The 22,180-nt window shown below is 36.7% G+C and overlaps 1 protein-coding gene across 2 annotated transcripts in view; it reads right to left on the reverse strand.

Annotated features, from left to right (window-relative positions):
- HDAC8 (histone deacetylase 8) overlaps positions 1-22,180 on the reverse strand; it is a 236,021-nt gene that overhangs the window by 113,727 nt on the left and 100,114 nt on the right. For both annotated transcript variants that reach the window (XM_061178033.1, XM_061178034.1), the window contains exon 9: positions 20,851-20,945. In XM_061178033.1, the coding sequence (XP_061034016.1) occupies positions 20,851-20,945 (95 nt within the window). The remainder of the gene's footprint in view (positions 1-20,850; positions 20,946-22,180) is intronic.

Here is a 22,180-nt window from a genome sequence, read left to right on the forward strand (position 1 = left end):
TTCTCAGCTGTTCGCCCTTAAAGAGTCATCTCCCCATTTCCTGCTACTTTCTTTCAAGCTACATTAGAACTAAAAATTGGGCTGAACAGCTTTGCAGGGAAGCCTTCCCTCATTCCATTAGGCACTATTAGTCACACCTGCACTGCGTTCCCACAGCACTGTGTTCATCCTGCTATTATTGTACTTGGCAACTAGAACTGTAATTTATCTGTTTACACTGTATTGTTATTTACCTCCTCGTATTTGTGTTACTTTTGCTAATCCATAAGTCCCTAAAAGGAAGTAAAGTGACCTTTATCTTGGTGTCCCCAGAAAAGAATGTTTCATAATCGGTGCCCAGTAAGTGTTGAGTGGGAGACATGGGGTGGTGGTGCTAACAGCTATCGGACCATGACCATGTGCCAGTTTTTCTGTGAGACAGGGGTCATTATACTTTCTTTACACATAAGAAAACTGAAGTTTATAGAGTTCAAGGAGCTTGCCTAAAGTCATATAGCTATTCAATATTAGAGCTGTAATTCAAATTCCAGTATGTCTGATTTTAAAATCTATGCCCTTTCTATCATGTTGCCTCCAATATCTTACACTGAGTCCAAGTTCTGGTCCTACCAGTTTTCTTGTGTCTTCACCCCACTCTCTGCTTTCTGACCTCACAAAGACACCCCAGTGCCCTGATCCCTATTTTCTCCTTTTGACCCCACATCCAGCCTAGACCACATGACTATACTCTTGAGCCCTCTTTCACCATCACCTTCAACCTCTGTCCCTTTGCCCCATCTGCCTGGAATAATCATCACTCCAGGTCAGCCCCCGCAATGTGCCTTCTCTGTTCTGCCACTATTGCAGAAAACTGCACCAAGGGACAGACTGGTATCACCAATCTATGGTTTCCAACTGCACATACACTTTGTGGGCTTCTTCATGATCCTTTCACTCATCTCTGGTGAGCTTCTTCTCCTATTCTTCTCAATTACTGTTCCAATATTTACCACTTTCCCTAACCCCGCTATGGACATCTTATCTCTTCATTCTTGAACATTTAGGACAGTTCTGTGGTTTTGCTATCATACAAAAAAGCTAAGGTGAGCATCCTTATACATATTTCTTTCTTCACTTGAGATTTTTGTTTTAAATGACAAGCTTCTTGAAAGAGTTAGCCCTACCCATTGCTGTCATTTCATTTTCTTTACCTTCTATTCACCACTCAACCTACAGTTGTCTGGCCTCTATCCCTTCCACTCACTGACTCTCTTTTTTTTTTTGGTTGCCCCATGTGGCATGTGGGATCTTAGTTTCCCGACCAGGGATCGAACCCGGGCCCCCTGTAGTGGAAGTGTGGAGTCTTAACCATTGGACCACGAGGGAAGTCCCCTGACACTTTTTTTTTTTTAAATTGAAGTATAGTTGATTTACAATGCTGTGTCAGTTTCAGGTGTACAGCAAAGTGATTCAGTTATACATACATATACATATATATATATATATATTCAGATTCTTTTCCATTATAGGTTATTACAAGATATTGAATATAGTTCCCTGTGTTATATAGTTAAGTCCTTGTTGTTTATCTATTTTATATACCTGTTTGTATATGTTAATCCCAAACTCCTCTAATTTATCCCCCCCCCCTTTCCACTTTGGTAACCATAGTTTATTTTCTCTGCCTGTGAGTCTGTTTCTGTTTTGTATAAGTTCATTTGTATCATTTTTTTTAGATTCCACATATAATTGATGTTTTTCTCATCGAAGTAACCAGTAGCCTCCATTTTGCCAAATTCTACTTCATACTTGTAAGTCTATAGCTTATTGGACCTCTCACCTATATCTGACACATCTGAGAATTCTCTTCATCTTAAACTTTCAACTTCTGTTTTCTGTAATCCTACTCTGGTTTTCTTCCTAATAAGTATTAGCTAATAATTACTGTGTGTTTATCAGGCACTATTCTAAGGGCTTTACATTAATTACATGTACATTTAATCCTCAAACAATTGAGGCTTAGAGGTGAAGTAACTTGCCCAAAGTCACACAGCTGGTATGTGGCAGAGCCTAGAGTATAAAAAATCATACAGACTGGATCCAGAGTCCATGATTTTAATCCCTGTGCTATACTGCTTATCCTTAACATACTTTTTCAGTCTCCTTTGCGAGCTCATTTTTACTGGTCTTTTAAACACTGAAATTCTTCAAGATCCCCTCCTTGGCTCTATGGTCTCCTTCTTACACACTCTCCATAGGTAATCTATTTACTCTCATGGTTTGAATCACATGCTCTTGATACTCAGATCTATATCCAGTTGAATATATCCCCTGAACTTCAGACTCTTAAATCCAACTGCATCTTGGTCAGATCCACTTGGGTGTTCTTTTGGCACCTGGTACTCAACGTAAAAACTGGCTCACTTGTAGTGCTCCTCCTCCTGTATTCATCATGCAGTAACGTCATCCAGTCATCAAAACCATGGTGACATCCTAGATTTCTCCATCTCCTTTACCTTCAGAATCCAATTAATCACCGAGTTGTGCTAATTCTGTCTCCTAAAATTTTTAAAAATATTTCCCTTGTCTTCAGCCCTACTTTAAACTCTCTTCATCACTTGCCTGATATATTGCAACAGTCTCCAGCCTGGCCTCTCTTAAATCTATCCTGAATCATCTCAGCAAAACACAGATCTGACCATGTCACTGCCCTTCCATGACTCAGTACTGCCTGTTGGCAGTACCTGTTGGTACATTCTCAGTTCTTCAGCATGACACAGCTTTCTGTGGTTAAAAGCATGGGCTCTGGAGTTAAACTGCCTGCTTTGAATCTCAGCTCTGATGGTGTGCCACGTTGGGCAAGGTACCCAATCTCCTTCTGTCTCAGTTTCCATATTGGTATTATAATTGTGAGAATTACATGACATATCCATGTAAGGCACTTAGAACACTGCCTGGCATATAAAAAGTGAGCAATAACTGTTTGCTACTGTCAACGTTATTATCTAGTCTCATCTCCTCTCATTCCTTGCCTTCAAGCTTATGTTCTGGTAATACTGCACTGTTTATAATTCCCTAAAGGCATCATGCTGTTTCACGGCTGTGTGCCTTTCTATTGCTGTTTCCTTAACCTCCTATACTTTCACACACTTATCTGCCTGGCTAATCCTCGGCTCAGTCCTTAGCCAGACATCATCTTCAGGATATCTTCCCTGACTCCCATGCCCCTGCCACAGTCTGAGTAATTTGCTTTCTTCTGTGACCTTATAGACTCTGTACATGCCTCTAACAGTGTTTAATACAGCGAATTGAAGTTGCCTATGTATGTCTGTCTCCCCTGATGGACTGTAAGCTCTTTGAGCAAAGGGATATGTCTTTTACTTCTTTGTACCCTCAGCACTTAGCATTGTGCCCATATAGTAGGTGCTTGTTGAACTGAACTGCCTCCCTTTTCATGGAATAACTAGTTAGGTATCCGCATTTGTGGCTCACTTGACCAGGAAAAGAATGTCTCTCTTTTGCCAAGCTGGTCTTTCCCATTTCAATACATTCCACCACTGAAATGTTTGAGTCAGAAACTTTGATTCCTCCATTTCCCTCACCCTCACCCTGACATATTATGTCAGTTCTATCTCCAAAATATGTCATTCTTCTCATTTCCACTGCTACCACCGCCATCTCTCAACTGGCACCTGGCCTCCTAACTGGTCTCTATACTTCCATTCACACCACCCACCCTCCACTCCACACCGCAGCCAGAGTCGTTTTAAAATGTACATCAAATCATGGTACCTCTCCTAGTTAAAAGCCTTCAGTGGCTTCTCACTCTATTAAGTATGCGATCCAACTCTTCACCATGCGCTACAGAGCCCTGCAGGGTCTGGCCCCTTGCCCCTTACTCACTAGCGCTAGTCATAGTAGCCTTCTTCCAGTACCCAGAACACACCAAGCTCTTTCTTGCTTCAGGGTCTTTCCACATGGTTGCCTACTCTGCCTGGAACATTTGCCCTCTAATTGATTTTTTTTGAACCTGGCTGGCACTTCTCACCCTTTGAGTTCTAGCCTAAAATATCACATCTTTAGAGGGTCTTTCCTAGTAAGCCTATCTAAGTCCCTCTGTTAGTCGCTACCTCTGCATTTTGTGTGCTTCCATCATGGCTCTTACCACAGTTTATAAATATCTTCACTTATTTTTTACTTGCCCTGTAGTCTGTCTTCCTCACCAGGTTGCACACTTCGTGATGCAGTGACCATATCTACACTGGTCACCATTGTAGCCCCAGCACCTGGCAGTGTCTGGCACCTTGTTAGCATTCAATAAGTATTCCTTGAATGACTGAGTGACTTGATAAGTCAATCATTCAATCAGTAAAGCAGGGCGGCTATGTGAAGTTTCTTTTTGGTCTCTTCGGTAAGAAAAACTTTACAACTTCAGGTAGCAATTTAATTGGTGAGATGAATCATCTTGCTTAACCCAGTTGAGAAGTATTGTAGGAGATCTTAATCAAGCAAGAAAAGGAAATACTTTTTAAAAGTCTGGATGTTAGGCCCTTTATGCTTGTGAGTGACTCAGGAGTGACGACTGTAATTACTACAAACCAGCAGTTCTCAACAGGGGGTGATTTTGCCTCTTCCCAGGGAACATTTGTTAATGTCTGGGTACATTCTTGGTTGTAAAAACTGGGAGATGCAGGGAGTGTGCTCCTGGCATCTAGTGAGTAGAGGGCGGGGGTGCTGCTCAGCATCCTATAACACATAGGACAGCACCCCAACACCCCCCAACAAAGAATTATACCACCAGAAAAGGTTAATAGTGCCAAGGCTCAAAAACCAAAAGAGAAACAGGACTAATATCTACTTTGTGAAACATAATAGAATGGTCAAATATAGGTGGTTAGTGTTCTAGAGGATTTGTAAAACTCAATAATTGAAGCATTAATAAGCTCTCTTGTTTCCTAAGATTTATTTCTGTTCTTTAGAGTGGGTTTCTGTTTGTTTGTTTTAAACAAAGAGTCCATTGACGGGCTTTAGGAAATTGCTGAATGTTCTGAAATTGTATCCAAAATTGTGTAATTGTAAGCATTTATATGGGAGGAGGGGCCGTCAGATTCTCAAAGGGGTCCATGACCACCAAAAGATTAAAAAGCAACTCATATGGAAAGACCTTTGTGTTACCTGGACTGTACTTTAAAAAGTCATTATTTTGTGGAATATAGGTTCTGCAAAATGCTTGGGAATATGCATCCTGGAGGGGTGTCTTTTAGAGCTGCCTCGGGAGGCAGGCAAGTGTGAAGGAAGCTCAGCCTACTTTCTTCCTAGCTTGGGGGCAATACAGGTTTCACTGGGCTGTTAGGAGACCATGTGAGGGAACTTACATAAGCCTTACTGAAGTGTTAGGCACACAGCAAGTGCTCAACAAATCTTAGTTTTCTTTCTTCCTTTCTCATTACTGTGAGGATTGAATAAAATAATGCTTTGAGAACTAAATGAAATAATGCATGTGGCATGTTGTGTGGTCAGAAGTAGATGTTTAATAAATGCTTATTTTTCTCCCATGTATTGTTTATACTAAAACCCTGGGTCTTATTCTTGAAAGTAGAGGAGGATAAGCCCCAAATTCAAAAAATTTGAGTTTCAATCTTGGCTCTGCTGTTTCATTAGCTGATCCTAGCCAAGTTAGTTGGTGAGTCTTATTTTTCTCATAGGGGGATAATGCTTACCTCCCAGGGTTGCTAAGAGACATAAATGAGATAATTTATGTAAAGGACCTGGCATATGGATATACTTACATGGGATATAATTGGTGCTTAATAAATGTTAAGTTCTTTTCTCATTCAAAAGTTCCTAGATTCTACCTCTATGAAGCTTTTCTGCAATAGAAGGACAGTTTGCTGAATGCCTGGTACTATAACCTCATCTAAATATAAAACTCAAATATAAAATTTCTAGTATTTGTATTTACTCATACTCACATTTGTTCATATAAAATGATAATATTTCATTTAAATATGTTTTAAATATTTTGTTCTATGAGCTCCGTGTCAGCAAGGGCTGTTAGGTTAAATCCACATAGCATCCAATATGGCAGCACCATGTTCAGTTTTTTTAATTTATTAAGCACTTACTGGGTACCAAATTCTCAGCATTGAGGGATTAAGAAGAAACATGTTCCTGGTTGTGAGGAGTTTTACCAATATTTCTGACATTAACAATAATATCTAAAATTTAATTTATATTATTTATATATTATATATTAGTAATATATTTACATATTTTATTTATATATGCCAGCCATTGTTCTAATCCTCATTTTATAGGTGAGGAAACTGAGGCACAGACATGTTAAATAATTTGCTCAACTTGTCTAGTATATGTTGTTACTATGATCACTTCATGGAGCTGGTCAATGAAATTAGGTCTGTCTGATAAATATGTTTATTTAATTTTTATGTTTTAATTTCAGTAATTTACTTACATTTTTAAAGAAGTCATACATACATGGTAAAAACTTCAAAAGGTACCAAAAGGTATACAATGAAAAGTAAGTCCTGACTTCTGTATTCTGGTAATGATAGAGTAGCTTCTATCAGAGTAACAATCATGATAAGTTGAAGGTAATAGAGAACATCCAAAACCAGGCAGCAACTAGAGGAAATTCAACCCTTGAAAGAAGGGAACTATGCTGGGTAAGGCTCATTAGTTATATATATTTTGTGTGGTATATGGTAGAGCTCAAGAAGAAAGCTGCAGGCTTATTAGAGTACAGAGTTTAGAGTTCCCAGAGTCTTATAATATAAGATCCAAAATCTCCAGGTTCAAATAAAAACTCACTCATCATACCAAGAATCAGGAAAATCTCAACTTGAACGAGAAAAGACAATCAACAAATGTTAACACCAAGATGACACATGTTAGAACTACCTGATAAGGATTTTAAGGTAGCCATCATAACAATGTTTCAGAATCAATTAGAAGCATTCAGAAGCATGCCAGAAACAAAGTGAAAAAATAGAAAATATCAACAAGGAAACAGAAGACATAAAGAATGGACATTTTAGAACTGAAAAATACAATAACCAAAACAAAAAAAACTTACTGATGGGCTTAATAGGAAAATGGAGATGACAGAGAAAAGAATCAGTGAATTTGAAAGTAGAGCAATAGAAATTACCCAACCTGAACAACAGAGAGAGAGAATAGACCAAAAAATAATGAACAGAGACTTAGGGTCCTGTTGGACAAGACAAAAGATCAAACATTTGTGTCATCAGAGCCCCAGGAGGTGAAGATAAATCAGATGGAATTTAAAAAATATAAAGAAATAATGGCTGAAACATCCCCAAGTTGGGTGAAAGATATAATCCTACAGATTCAAGAAGCTGAATGAACCTAAATAGGACAAAGCCAAAGAAATCCACTACAAATAACATTATAATCAAATATCCGAAAAATAAAGACAAAAGAGCAAAACCAAAACCTTGAAAGCAGATAGAGAGAAATGATGCATCATTTTACATTTCCACCATTATGGAAACAATGATTTGAATGACAGTGGATTTCTCATCAGAAACCATGGAAGCCAGAAGAAAAAGGCACATTTTTTAAGTGCTGAAAGAAAATAACTGCCAACTCAGAATTCTATACTTGGTGAAAATATCCTTCAGGAGTGAAAGACAAATCAGGACACTCTCAGATGAAGGAAAACAAAAAGAATTTATCTTCATCTGACATACTCTAAGAGAATGGGCAAAGGGAGTTCTCCAAACAGAAAGGAAATGATAAAAGAAGAAATCTTAGAGCATCAAGAAGGAAGGGAGGACAACAGAAAGAGTAAAAATATGGGTAAATAGAGCAGAGTTTCCTTCTCCTCTTGAGTTTTAAAAATTATGTTTGATGGTTGAAACAAAAACTATAACATTGTCTGATGTGGTTCTCAATGCATGTAGTGGAAAAATTTAAGATATATTAGAGAGGAAGGTAAAGGGAAATAAAGGCAGGTAAGGCTTCTATAGCTCACTCAAAGTAGCAAAATGTTGATACCAACAGACTGTGATAAGTTACATATATATAATTTAATACCTAAAGCAATCACTAAAAAATCTATATGAAACACTGAAAAACACTATAGATAAATAAAAGTGACATTCTTAAAAAATGTTCAAGTAATCTACAGGAAGGCAGGAGGAAAATAGGGAACAAACAGAAAACAAACAATAAACTGGCAGACTTAAGCCCTAACTTATCAATAACTACATTAAAGGCAAATGGTCTAAACACACCAATTAAAAGACTGAGATTGGCCGAATGGATTAAAAACATGACCCAATAATAGCCTGTCTACAAGATAGTCACTTTAAATATAATGATATAGAGAAGTTGAAATAAAAGTGATGGAAAAAGATATACTGTGTAAACAGTAATAAAAAGAAAGCACAAATGTCAGTTTCTTAAATAAGCAAACTTATACACACCATATGATCCAGCAATTGCATTCCTGGGCATTAATCCCAGAGATATGGAAAATTACATTCAAACAAAAACTATACATGAATGTTTAATTTTAATAGCCATAAATTGGAAACAACTCAAATGTTCTTCAGTGAATAAATGGTTAAACAACTATGGTATATCTATCCCATGGAATATTATTTAGCAATAAAAGGGAATGAATTATTTATTTATGAAACAATTTGGACAGATCTCAAGGGATTACACTGAGTGAAAAAGCCAATCTCAAGAGGTCACATACTACATAATTCCATTTATATCACATTCTGTAAATGAAAAAAACTGTCAACATGAAGAACAGATTAGTGGCTTCCAGGGATTAGAAATGGGGTGGGGGAAGAGAAGAAGGCAGCAGCGGTTATAAAAGAGTAGCACAAGGCATGAGTCTTTGTAGTGATGGAACAGTTTTGTATCCTGACTGTGGTAGTGGTTACATCAATCTATATACGTGATAAAACTGCATAGGACTAAATACACACACACACACACTCTCACACACACACACACAAGTGAGTGCATGTAAAACTGGTCAAATCTGAATAAGGTCTGTGTATTGTACCAATGTCAATTTCCTGGTTTTGATATCGTACCACAGTTATATATTACCATTGGGAGAAACTGAGTGAAGGGTACATGGGACCTCGCTGTACTATTTTTGCAACTGTCTCTGGATCTAAAACATTTCAAAGTGAAGAAGTTTAAAAAAATCATTGGGTGAGATGGGATAAAAAAATTCATTGGATGGGATTAATAGCAGATTGAATACTAAAGAAGAAAGAATTAGTAACCTGAAGCTAGATCAATGGAAATCAAGCAAACTGAAGCATAGAGAAAAAATATTGGAAGAAAAATGAGAGTTTCAGTGACTTGTAGGACACTATCAATCAATCCAACACATGTGTAACTGGTGTCCCAGAAAGACAGAAGAAAGAGAACAGGGGGAAAAAAGTGAAGTACCAGCTGATAATTTTCCAAATTATATCCAAAACTGCAACCCACAGATCCAGGAACTCAGGGAATCCCAAACAGGGTAAATGCAAACAAAAGTACACTAAGGCACATGGTCAAAGTTCTGAAAACCAAAGATAAATTTATAAAGGCAGCCAAAGAAATAAGACATATTATACACAGGGAAACAATGATAAGACTGACCTTCCATCAGAAACAATGGAGGCCAGAAGAAAATAAAAACTGTCAATGTAGAATTTTATATCCAGCAAAAATATTCTTCAAAAATGAAGGCAGAAAAAAAAAAATTAAGAGCAGATAATTAAAGGGCTTCCACTTCTGGCTGTGAGGGGAAAGAAGATGTGGAATTATTTTCTCTTCGGAAACAACTGGAAAATTGACAAAATATATGAAACATTTATTTTCAGACACTGGACAAGAGGCAACACAAGACAGTGATCTGAGAGAAAAGGGATACAAATGAAGTGAGCCCTACCATCACCCCAGCTTTCTGCCTGGAGGTAATCCCTGGACTGTAGAACAGGATTGTGATCCTAGCAATCTCCAAGTAGAGAAGACAGAAACTGGAGTTCTGAAAGGCCAGGGCAATTAGAAATTGTGAGAATGGGGCTAAGCCAAAAAAAGAGTAATAGAAGTATGCATAGAGGTCCCCTTGAGTCTCTTGATGAATACCAATCTGAACATGTACAGAGTAAAACTTCACAAGGACAGTCTAGAAAAACTTCCAGGGAAACAATTACTGAGAAGTTGTAAGATGAACACTTCCTAGAGTTCACACAGGACCAAAGTGGAGAGACCTCACTGAATACATGGGGCATAAGTAGAAACGTCAGAGCAGTGCCTTCAAAATGGGCTAAATTAGCCCTAGAGTAAAGGCTACTCAAGATTTACTCTAAATATGCTTAAAAACAAACCTTGAAAGGATCAAATTGATCCACAATAACTTATCCACTTATCTGATATCCACAATATCAGAAAAAAGTACAATCCTCTCTAAATCAATACAAAAAAATACAGCACTCAACAATGCAAAATTCATGATGTTGGATATCGAATTAAAAAATTACTAAACATACCAGGAAGCAGGAAAATGTGATCTACAACGCAGAGAAAATCAGTCAACAGAAACAGACTCAGGAATGACAGAGATAATGGAATTCTAGACAAGCACCTTAAAACAGCTATTATAAATATGCTCCATATGTTCAAGGATGTAAAGAAAATAGGAACACAATAAGAGAAATGGAAAGATGTTTTTCTTGGTTAGCGTTTTAAAAAGATTTAATTTCTTTGGAAAGTATTTTTAAAAATAGAAATTATAGAGATGAAAAGTCAAATATTTGAAAGGAAAATTTCACTGGATGGGATTAACAGCAGTTACATACTGCAGAACAAAAAATCAATAAACTTGAAGGCAAAGCAATAGAAACTCGCCAAAATGAATAGTAAAGAGAAAAAAAGACTGAAAAAAAGGGGGTTGCACGGACTTCCCTGGTGGTGCAGTGGTTGGGAATCTGCCTGCCAATGCAGGGGACACAGGTTCGATCACTGGTCTGGGAAGATCCCACATGCCATGGAGCAACTAAGCCCATGTGCCACAACTACTGAGTCTGCGCTCTAGAGCCCACAAGCCACAACTACTGAGCCCATGTGCCACAACTACTGAAGCCCGTGTGCTTAGAGCCTGTGCTCTGCAACAAGAGAAGCCACCACAATGAGAAGCCCGCGCACTGCAACGAAGAGTAGCCCCTGCTCGCCACAACTAGAGAAAGCCCGTGCACAGCAATGAAGACCCAACACAGCCAAAAATAAATAAATAAAATAAATAAAAATTTAAAAATTAAAAAAATAAAAAATTTTTAAAAAGGGGGTTGCAGTGACCTATGGGACAATAGAACTGATCTAATAGGTTTAATTGGAGTCCCAGAAGTAGAAGAGAAAAAGAAAGGACAGAAAATAAATAATGGCTGAAATACTTCTAAATTTGATGAAAACTATAAACCCTCAGATCCTAGAAGCTCAATGAATACCAAAACAGGATAAACACAAAGAAAACCACACCAGGACAAACTAATCAAGCTGCTGAAAACTAGTCACAAAGAGAAAAGTTAAAAGCAGCCAGAGGGGGGGAAAAAGGCATATATTATACAAAGGAATAAAGCTAAGAATGATTGCAGACTTCTCATGAGGAGATGTGCAAGCAAGAAGACAACGGAGTGATATCTTCAAAGTTCTGAAGGAAAAAAATTATCAACTTAGAACTCTGTATCTAGTGAAAATATCCTTCAAAAATTAAGACAAAGTAAAGACTTTTCAAACAAAAGCCAAGAGATATTGTTGCTCGCAGACCTATACCATGAGAAAACTTAAGTTGTTTTAGTTAAGTTCTTAAGTTCTTTAAAAGAATGTAACTTTTACCAGATGGAAACCTGGACCTACACAAAGGATTGAAAAATGCTGGAAAGTGTAACTATAAAAGATCTTTTTTTACTCATCTTTAAATTTCTTTAAATGATAATTTAGGGCAGTGTTGAGAGAGACAGGTCCAGTGGTGGCTGTATATGTGCTGACTGCAAAGGAGTGTCACTGAAGACCATGGAGCAGTGAGGAAGGCTGTCAGCCTGGTGGCAGAGTAAGTGGAGCAACACAATCCAGCCAAAAGTTTGCACAGCCTAGCTGCGGATATAGGAGGTGTGGTCCAGAGCTGCTAATAGGTTCATTCTAGCCTAAGCATTGCATCCCTTGGCTGGTATGAGTAGTTATCTAGTCTCCCTGCATCTCCTGCGGGGGTCCATACAGCAGGTGCCCCTACTATGAGATCGCTTGCCTCATTGGGCTCTGGGTCTTTTCTTCCATCCCTTCATTTAAGCTTCTCAGTTCTCCCCTCTGAAGTACTGGCACCATGACCAGTACCTGGACTCCCTAACCACAAGAAGGACATGGAAAATGTACCCTTAGTCATACCTGCTATAATCTTTGTAACTATTTTTATTTAGTAAACCATTATTTTGAAATCCCAGAATTTTACTTCTACCTAGATAGAACACAACAAGAATATAGATTGTTGGCTTAATAAAGGAGATTAGAAGACTTGCTTTCTCAAACCCAAGCTGCAATATCTATGTTTGAAGATGCTGAAAAAGATGAAACTGCAGTATTGGTGAGGGCTCTGACTCATGGAAGGAAGACATTTACTTCATAAACATGGGGTGAAATTGTAAGTAATGAATGAAAACATGATTACAATTATCTTTATATATGTCATTAGTTTACCTTGCAGTGTCTTAGCCACAGAACACTTTCATATAGTTTCAAAATAATTCATTATTTAAGTTGTGGCATCATTTTCAGACCATTCATTCATAGTGAAAGGGAAAGAAATTGAATATTTTAAGTGTAGACATGATGAGCTTATTAAAAACCAAAAATTGTTTGTTAGAGCTTTTCAAACTAGAAATGAAAAAGCCACTGAAGCATCTTATGCATAAGTTATTGCACTGCATGGGCTGGAGAAATGCACATAATAGCTTAGAGACCAGTGAAGTCTTAGACAGTTGACATTGCTCAATGCCCACTGGATGAAAAGTTAGTAAAATAACTCATAGCACTGCCTGTTTTCAATGGCACAGTAACTTATTTATTTAAACATTTAGCTCTAAACATGGAGATTTAGTTATTTTTTCTTTTACTTTTTATTGTGTTGCTTATTTTCTTAATATTGCATTTGAGAGTTATTTATGTATTCTGGATATATTTCCTTTTTATTGGATTATTATTTGTAAGTATTTTACCCCAGTCTGTGGCCTGTCCTTTCATTCTCTTAACATTAATTTCCATCTCTGTTTGTTCATTGCTAGTATATAGAAATATAGTTGATTTTTATGTATTGATCTTATATCCTTCAACTGTGCTAAATCCATCTTTTGATTTAGTATTTTCTTCTTTGGGTTTTCTTCTTATATGACATTTTCCCCCATAGGTGACATGTTTACAATATTGAATCTCCACTCCATTTATATAGTATCTCTCAATTTATTTAGATCTTCTATGATTTCTTTCATTAGTTTTCAGGGAAAGACTTAATTATTATCTCATTTGTGGAACTGTACTTTCACCTTAAAAACAGACAAGTCTATAAATGTGGCTAGACTTACTGTTCTGCTTGTAGTCATATGGTATCAGCAGTAATCTTTGAAGAAGACCTTTTTTATGTGAACGGTTAGCAACAATCACAAGTGGTACTAAACTATTGAAAGTGCTGAATAACTTGTTTCAATCTCATCGTTTATCCTGGAGCAACTTATATATTTTATATTATATATTTATATATATATGTTTATGGCATATATTTTTGGTTATGGTACATATGATATATATATATATATATATATATGAATATAAAATATGGTTTATGCCAGAGCAACTATATTTGTATGAATGTGCAAAAGCAATGGTGGGTAAAACTGCTGGAACCATGGTATATAAATTAAGGGAGTAGTACCAAAGTATACCAGCATTTATTGTATTCTTTGTTGCCGTGTACAGACAGTAAAAAGAAAAAATCCCGTTTCACTTAAGAAAGGCTTTGGCAAAGCACTAAAAATTATCAAATCTTGATCCTGGATTTAAAATTCTGTGTGACAAAATAGGAAGTTGTCTTGAGGAAAAGCATATCTGTGATTAAGTTGTGACCTAAACAGCTACTTTTCATGGAATACCATTTTTGTGAGGAAGAATAACTAATGGAGAAACCATGATTAAATACTCAGATGTTTGGTAGATACGTTCTTAAAAATGAAGTGAGCCTACCAATTTAGGTTAAATATCAATAACTGACACTATTTGTTGCCAATGATAATATACACTTTGTTTTTTTTGGCCACGCCACACAGCATGTGGGATCTTAGTTCCCTGACCAGGGATCGAACCTGTGCCCCCTGCAGTGAAGTGTAGAGTCTTAACCACTGGACTGCCAGGGAAGTCCCTCACACGTTTTTGAATGAAAATCAGAATTTTGAAAAACTTCACTCTGCCACTATAAGCTTGACAGTTTCCCAAAACTTAAGCTTTGTTTCAATGAAATCAGCATTCACATCAGTTTAATGTGATTTCTGATACTGCATAAAGTGTTTCAACATTTGTAATATTTGTATCTTAGTGAACTGATATTTTCCAAATAATCAATATGAATAAGATGGGTCAAATATCCCTTCAGAGCACAAGATGATCAATGGATTTTAATGTAAGAGTACATACAAAGTTCACTGATACGTTTTCAGATTCCACACAGCATTAACCTTTAAGAAACTACCATTTGTAGAGTTTTTGTGTAGTATCAAAGAAGAATATCCATAATGACCTGTAAAGGTTATTAAAATACACTTCCCTTTTCCATCTACAGATCTATGTGAAGTTGGATTTTCTCCATATACATTAACAAAAATAATATCAAAACACATTGAATGTAGAAGCAGGTATGAGAACTCAGCTGTCATCTATTAAGCCAGATGTTATAGAGATGTGCAAAAATGTATAGCATTACCATTCTTCTCATGAAATTTCTTTTTGTCTTGGAAAATACAGTTTTTAAAAAAAATCACAACATGTTATTTGTGCTAACATGCACAGGCAATATTAGTCTTATTTTAAATGAATTAATAAATATTTAAAAAATTTAAAATATATAATTGACAGTTTAAAAGATAATAACAATGTATCATGGGGTTTATAACATATGCAAAAGTAAAATATATGACTACAATAGCACATGGAAGTAAAAGGGAAAAATGGAAGAATACTGTCACAAGTGTGCTATATTACACATGAAGTAGTGTAATACTATTTGAAGGTAGACTATGATAAGTTGAAAATGCATACTGTAAACCCCAGAGCAACCACAAAAAATTAAAACAGAGTTATAGCTAATAAGCAAATATAGAAAATAAATGGAATCCTTAAAATATTCATTTAATTCAAAAGAAGGCAGGAAAATAGAAAGTAAGAAATAAACAACAGAGGGGACAAATAGAAAACAAATAGGAAGATGGACTTAAACCTGAAGGTATAAATAATTAATTTAAAGATAAGTGGTCTGGGCATGCCAACTAAAAGGCAGAGATTGTCAGGCTGGACAAGAAAATCACGACCCAACTATATGCTGTCTACAAAAAATCCATTGTAAATATGAAGACATAAATAGCTTAAAAGTAAAAGGACAGAAAAAGATATACCATACAAATAATAATCATAATGAAGCATGTACAACAATATTAAAATCAGACAATGTAGACTTTAGAACAAGGAATATTACCAGAAATAAAGATGGATATTTCTTAATAATAAAGGGGCCAATTCATCAAGAAGATATAGCAACCCTAAGTGTGTATACATCTAATAACAAAGCTTCAAAAATACATAAAGCCAAAACAGACACAACTAAAAGGAAAAATAGCCAAATCCAAAATCATGGTTGAGATTTCAACTCTCTCAGTAACTGACAGAACAAGCAGACAAAATATCAGTAGGGATATAGATGACATAACACTCTCAACCAACCTGACCTAATTGATAATGATAGAAAATGCTATCCAGCAACAGCAAAATACACATTCTTTACAAATTGCATGACACATTCACCAAGATAGATCATATGCTGGACCATAAAACAAATTGCAATAAATATAAAAGGACTGAAATCATGCAAAGTATGTTCTCTGAGCACAACAAAATTAAAGTTAATATAAATAGAAAAATATCTGGAAAGTCCTCAAATATTTGGAAATAAATTTTTAAAAACCCACACTTATAAATAACCCATCAGTCAAAGAAGAAAATTAGAAACTATTTTGAACCAAATGGAAATGAAGAGAATATCAAAATTTGTGGGATGCAGCTAAAGCAGTGTTTAGATGCAAATTTGCACATAAAATACCTATATTAGAAAAGAAGAAAGGCTTGAAATCAATGAACTAAGTTTCTACCATAAGAAACTAGAAAAAGAACTAAAAATCAATGCAAAATAAGTAGAATGAAGGACAACAAAGATATGAGCAGAAATAATGAAATAGAAAAGAGAAAAATAAAGTCAATGAAACTAAAAGCTGGTTCTCTGAAAAAAATACAGTTCACTAAATCTGTTAAACCATAAGCTAAAATGATCAAGAAAAAAGGGAAGAAATTAGCAATACTAGGAATTAAAGAGGGGACATCACTATAGCTCCTATAGACCTATAGACTTTAAAAGAACAATAAGGGAAAATTATGAGTGAATAAGCAAATTCCTTGAAGACAAATTATCAACATGGAAGCAAGAAGAAATAGAAAATCTGACTTGCCATGTAACTATTAAAGAAATAGAATTCATAATTAAAAAGCTTCCCACAAACAAAACTCCAGGCTTAAATATTTTCACTAACAAATTCTATCAAACATTTAAGTAAGACACAGTATCAATTTTACATAAACTCTTTCAGGAAACAGCGGACTTGGGGATACTGCCCAAGTCATTTTATAAGATCAGCATAGCCCTGATATCAAAACCAGACAAAGACATTACAAGAAAAGAAAAAAAAAAACCAGGTCAATGTCCCTCATCAACATAGACACAAAAATCCTTGACAAAATTTCAACAAACTGAATCCAGCAATATATAAAAAGGGTAATATACCATGACAAAGTAGGGTTTATCTCAGGAATGCTAGGTTAGTTTAACATAAAAAAAGCAACAGTTAATGCAATTTACTGTATTAACAGAATAAGAGGACACCATATGACCATTTCAGTAGATGAAGAAAAAGTGTTTGACAAAATTCAACACTCATTTGTGAGGAAAATTCTCAGTAAATTAGGAATAGAAAGGAACTTCCTCAACCAAATAAAGGATATTAAAAAAAAATCCCTACCACTAACTTCACACTTCATAGTGAAAGATCAAGTGCTTTCCCCCACTGATCGGGAACAAGACAAAGATGTTCATTCTCACCACTTCTATTCAACATTGCATTGGAGGTCCCAACCAGTGTAATAAAGCAAGAAAAAGAAATAAAAGGCATGAAGATTGTAAAGGAATAAGTAAAAGTCTCTTTATTCACAGATGACATGTTGGTATACATGGAACATGCTAAAGAATCTACAAAAAAGTTACTAGAGCTAATGTTTAGCAATGTTACATTATTCAAGATAAATATAAAAAAATCAATTGTACTTGTATTTCTATATTCTAGCAACAAACAATTAGAAATTGAAATTAAAAATACCATTTATAACAACATCAAAGTCATGAAATACTTAGGGATAAATTTAACAAAATTTGTGTAAGACCTGTTCACTGAAAAGTATAAACTAAAATTTGAAATTAAAGACTTAAGTAAATGGAAAGAGATAGCAAATTCATGTACTGTAAGAGTAAATATTAAGATATTATTTTGCCCCAAATCAATCTATGAATTCACTGCAACCTATAGACTGCAATGCAAGACTGTTTTACATTAGTAACATACACTTGCTATCAAGTGAGCTCTCTAAAGACCAAAGCTCATCTGTTTTCACAGAAGAAAGTGTAAGCTCTTTAGTGCATCATTCAAGGCTCTTCATAATCTGGCTCCAATTTCCATTCAAGCCTTAATCCTTCTCTCTCTCTCATAAACCCTGTGTTCCACTATATCAAACTTCTCCCTGGTCCCACGAGGCACCAGGTCCTTTCCAATTTCTATTCCTTCTGCCCAGAATGCCTTTCCATCTTCTTCACCTGGCAAACTCCCAATCAACCTCCAATATTCAATTTAAAGTCTTGGTGAAACATTTCCTCTACGCTCCTCATCTGTCCTGGGTTGAGCACATTGTTCTGTCCCCTCTATTAGATGATGAGATTTTTTAGGGCACTGGGTTTATCTTGTTAGTCTTTGTATCCCTGTATCGGGTCTGAATAGGGCCTGGCAAGTAGTATGGGCCCAATGAATATTTGGTAAAGGAATGAAAAGAACAAATGAACGTGAAGGAAGAGCTCAAAGGGCCTTGGTATATTTAGGTAAGGGATTTTTAAAGGCATAGGGCTTTACGCTGGACTGAGGAAGATCATAGAGAGGTGGGAAAAGGGCATCTGGAGGAGGAGGATTATTATCCTAGGAGACAGAAGAACAAAAGCCGAGACTGAGAGGGAAGACAGTGAGGGGGTTAGCCAGCAGACTGTGGCTGCCTGCTGCACTGTCCTGACCTTTTCACCGATTAGATTTCTCAATTACATTTTCAGCTCATGGAGGGCAGGGTATTTTGTGCACTCCTTTGTATCCCCTTTATATTTGAGGCACATCTCCATAGCCATTGTTCCTATAGTCTTGTGGTTCTTATTCTGCTGTGTAATATATTTATTTGTGTATCTACATATCTCCCCAGCACTCATACCCCCCTTTATCCCAGGCTGTTTGAGGTAGGGGATGAGGTCTTAGTGTCTTCGTATCTTCCAAGACACCTAGCATAGTGCCTGGCACACAACGGGTGCTCAGTAAATATTTTTTGAGCGATCATTTGTTGATCTGATTACAGAGGACTGCAAGGATATTTGTGTGCAACTGTGTATTGTGGCACAAAACTTATATATGCCTTTACACTGTGTGGGCTATTTTTGGCAATTTTCATTAAAATGTTATCTTACTGTACCTGGAAGACTGTCATTTCAATTTTCTTCTTTGTTCCCTCTTGGATGACTCACATCTCTTATACCAGAAGGATATGACAGAAGGGATTCGAAGGGGTTTGGACAAATTTATGAATGACGAAGTCATAAATGTCTGGGTATAAGAAGTTGTTAGGCACATACAAAGGGGAAGGAGAAAACTTGCATTTCAAAAATGCCTGTTGTGTGCCAAGAACTGTATGTTAGGCACCTGACATACATTATATCTCATTTAATCTGGCAGGCTATATCAGTATAAAGACAGGACATGTCTATCTAGAAGGCCAAGTCCACAACCAGCCAGGCATCTCCAGGTACCAGAGGCAGTATTCACCTTTATTAAAATTTTATCAACCTTTTAAGATAGATGAATCTATAGATTTGCATTGTTTCCTAGGAACAGAACACTCATTCTCAATTCAGGCTTCTACATCTTAAAACTACTTTTTGACATAACTTGATCAGTTTTTAAAGTCTCAGCGCTTTAAATTACAATGCAATCTGAGATATTCCCACGGCAATAACAGCGATTAAATTTGTTCACAAATGTAATTTGTTCTCTTACCTTTATATTTCATAAAGCTTCCAAATACTGAATAAAGGTAAGTCAAGTCAAGAAAAGAGACTTCTATTAACCCTGGCACCAGCAAATTGTCTCAAATTATAGAGTGCCTTCTATTTGTATTCTAGACACATTGAGTGGTTTTTCTGAGATAAATATTATACCTCATCTGTGGTTAGAAGAAAATTGGAAGGAGATTAGTTTAAGTTGTTTCTAGTTTTTAAAAAATAATAGTAACTTGAAAAAGCATAAAGCTCCCAAGTGTACAGCTTCTGCATCGAGCAGGAATCAAAATGTTATAACCCAAGTACCATCTCGACTCCTTGGGAGATGGCTTGAGAAGGTGGGGCTGCAGCCACTGATTCATTATTATAAGTCACAGTCTAAAGCCTGCAGCTACACATCCTGATCTGTGATAACATGCTTTCCGCCAGGTGTCAGGGTGGGTGGGAAGAGAAGGGGTACACCTTCAGATAAAGGGATCATCAGCACACTCACAGCTCTCAGAGAGCTTTCTATTACACCTGTTCTGAGAAAACTAGAACAGACATCTATGCCTTGGAAAACATAAAGCCCATCTCATATGACTAAAGAAAATGGCAAAGGTTCAAATGACATGTTTCACATTTTGGATGGTCCTGCCCCAACTTTTGTGCGCCACTAATCGCTGGAAAAATACCAGACCTGTCTTGGTGGTGATTGTGTGTTTTTTAAATTTTACATCAGCCAAAGAAAATTGAGAGACCAGGACTACCACCAAAGAACAGAGGTTTGACATACCACCAATAGGACTTTTAAAAGTTAGAGGAGAACCCAGCTTCTACATTTAAAAAAAAATTGCCCCTTCTTTTTTGAGTCTAGGGGATGAAAATATGCACATATTCCAAAGAGTTCTTTGTGTGAACAGGTGACCCCTTCCCACAGTCTCTGTAATTAATTGAGAAATTAAAGTTGGTTGGCCTTTGAGATCTCTTGTAAAAAAAGGCAGAAGGTCTTGGATATTTTGGAACAAGAGTCCACTATTCTGCCAAGACAGTGTGTTATTGTTATTGGAGTGTCTCTCAACAAAACGGTATTGAGTGGTGAGGACGTGATTTTGATTAGGTGGAATGACTCAGCTCTTCCCCTTAAAGAAGAGAGGACTTGTCAGAGCCTTACTTACCTCATGATCTGGGATCTCAGAGGATAGTGTTTTCCCTAGGATGACCCCGGTCAAGTATGTCCAGCATCGAGCCGTGTTGGCAAGGTTATAGCCTCCTGTCTCCATCAAGAATTGTGAAGTTAGGAAAGAATAGTCACAGAACAGCAGGAGAGGGAAGGAGGGTAAGGAAGGAGAGAAAAATGTTTTAACAAAAGGGCTAGAAAGATAATTCTAACTTGCAGAATTTCACCTAAACATCCCTTTATGATATTTCTGAACCACTTAGTAGGCAGTCTTTAGTGAACCAGTCAGACCATGCACAATGTGGAATTGGGAAGTCCAAGGCCTACAAAGATTAAAAAGGCCCTCATCTCTGAACAAATATGCACCCGAGGATTCCAAGGTCCTCAATTCCACCAAGAGTCATTGGTAAGATTGAGATCCTTGGAACCCAGATCTTTTGAGGTGACCTACTCAAAGTGAAGGTTTCTGTGATGAATTTTGTAACAATTCTATAAAATGACTGCTGGATGTGACTTGTATATTAAAGCTATTGGCAGATATAGCCCTGGAAACCTCCAGGAAAGAGAAAAGGAAAATGCTGACAGAAACAGACTTCTTTCTTTTCATTTCAGCATTCCTTTTCTCCACAAAATACAGGCCTAGTGGCAGAGATCAAAGAGAATGAGATGAGAAAGGGACTGCTGATTGACGCTCTGACTCACCTCGTCAGGTCCTGTCACAGTCACCCAGCAGCCATATTATACTGGCTAATAATCAGCATATTTTTGTGCTGAATAGATGTGTTCTGCCATGCAAGCACTAGAACATTTGGCCTTTAACTAAATTCCAAGAGTGTAAGGATAAAATGGAAAGATTTCCTAACCTCAGTGCAGCCTGAGGGAAATAGAATCTGGTCTATTTTAGGTCGGGTGACCATATCATTTATCATCCATAATGGTACACTTTTAAGAGTAAAAAAGGGACACTATTAATAATTACACTGGAATAACATGTATAGATTGAGACATATGGCGCCCTTTTCTTAAGCCTTTCTATTCCTTGAAAGGTCAGGGATGCTGGGGCTTCTGCAATGTGTCTTTTTGGCCTCAATGGGGTCCACTGAAGTTTGGGCACGTGGCCATCTCTGCCAATTGTCTATGTGTTCCTGGGGGTTGAGAATTGAAGTGAAATAGTACAGGTATTACTTTAAACACTCCTGACATGGAAAATCTGAATTTATCAGATCAAATTATTGGGTATCATTATTTGATTTCAAAAAGAGTCCCCATAGGTTTTAAGTAGCAAGCTCTCTCTGGCATACATACAGTATGATTTGATTTGCAAAAAT

Source organism: Eubalaena glacialis, chromosome X (genome assembly GCF_028564815.1).
Source record: "Eubalaena glacialis isolate mEubGla1 chromosome X, mEubGla1.1.hap2.+ XY, whole genome shotgun sequence".
Classification (NCBI taxonomy): Eukaryota; Metazoa; Chordata; class Mammalia; order Artiodactyla; family Balaenidae; genus Eubalaena; species Eubalaena glacialis.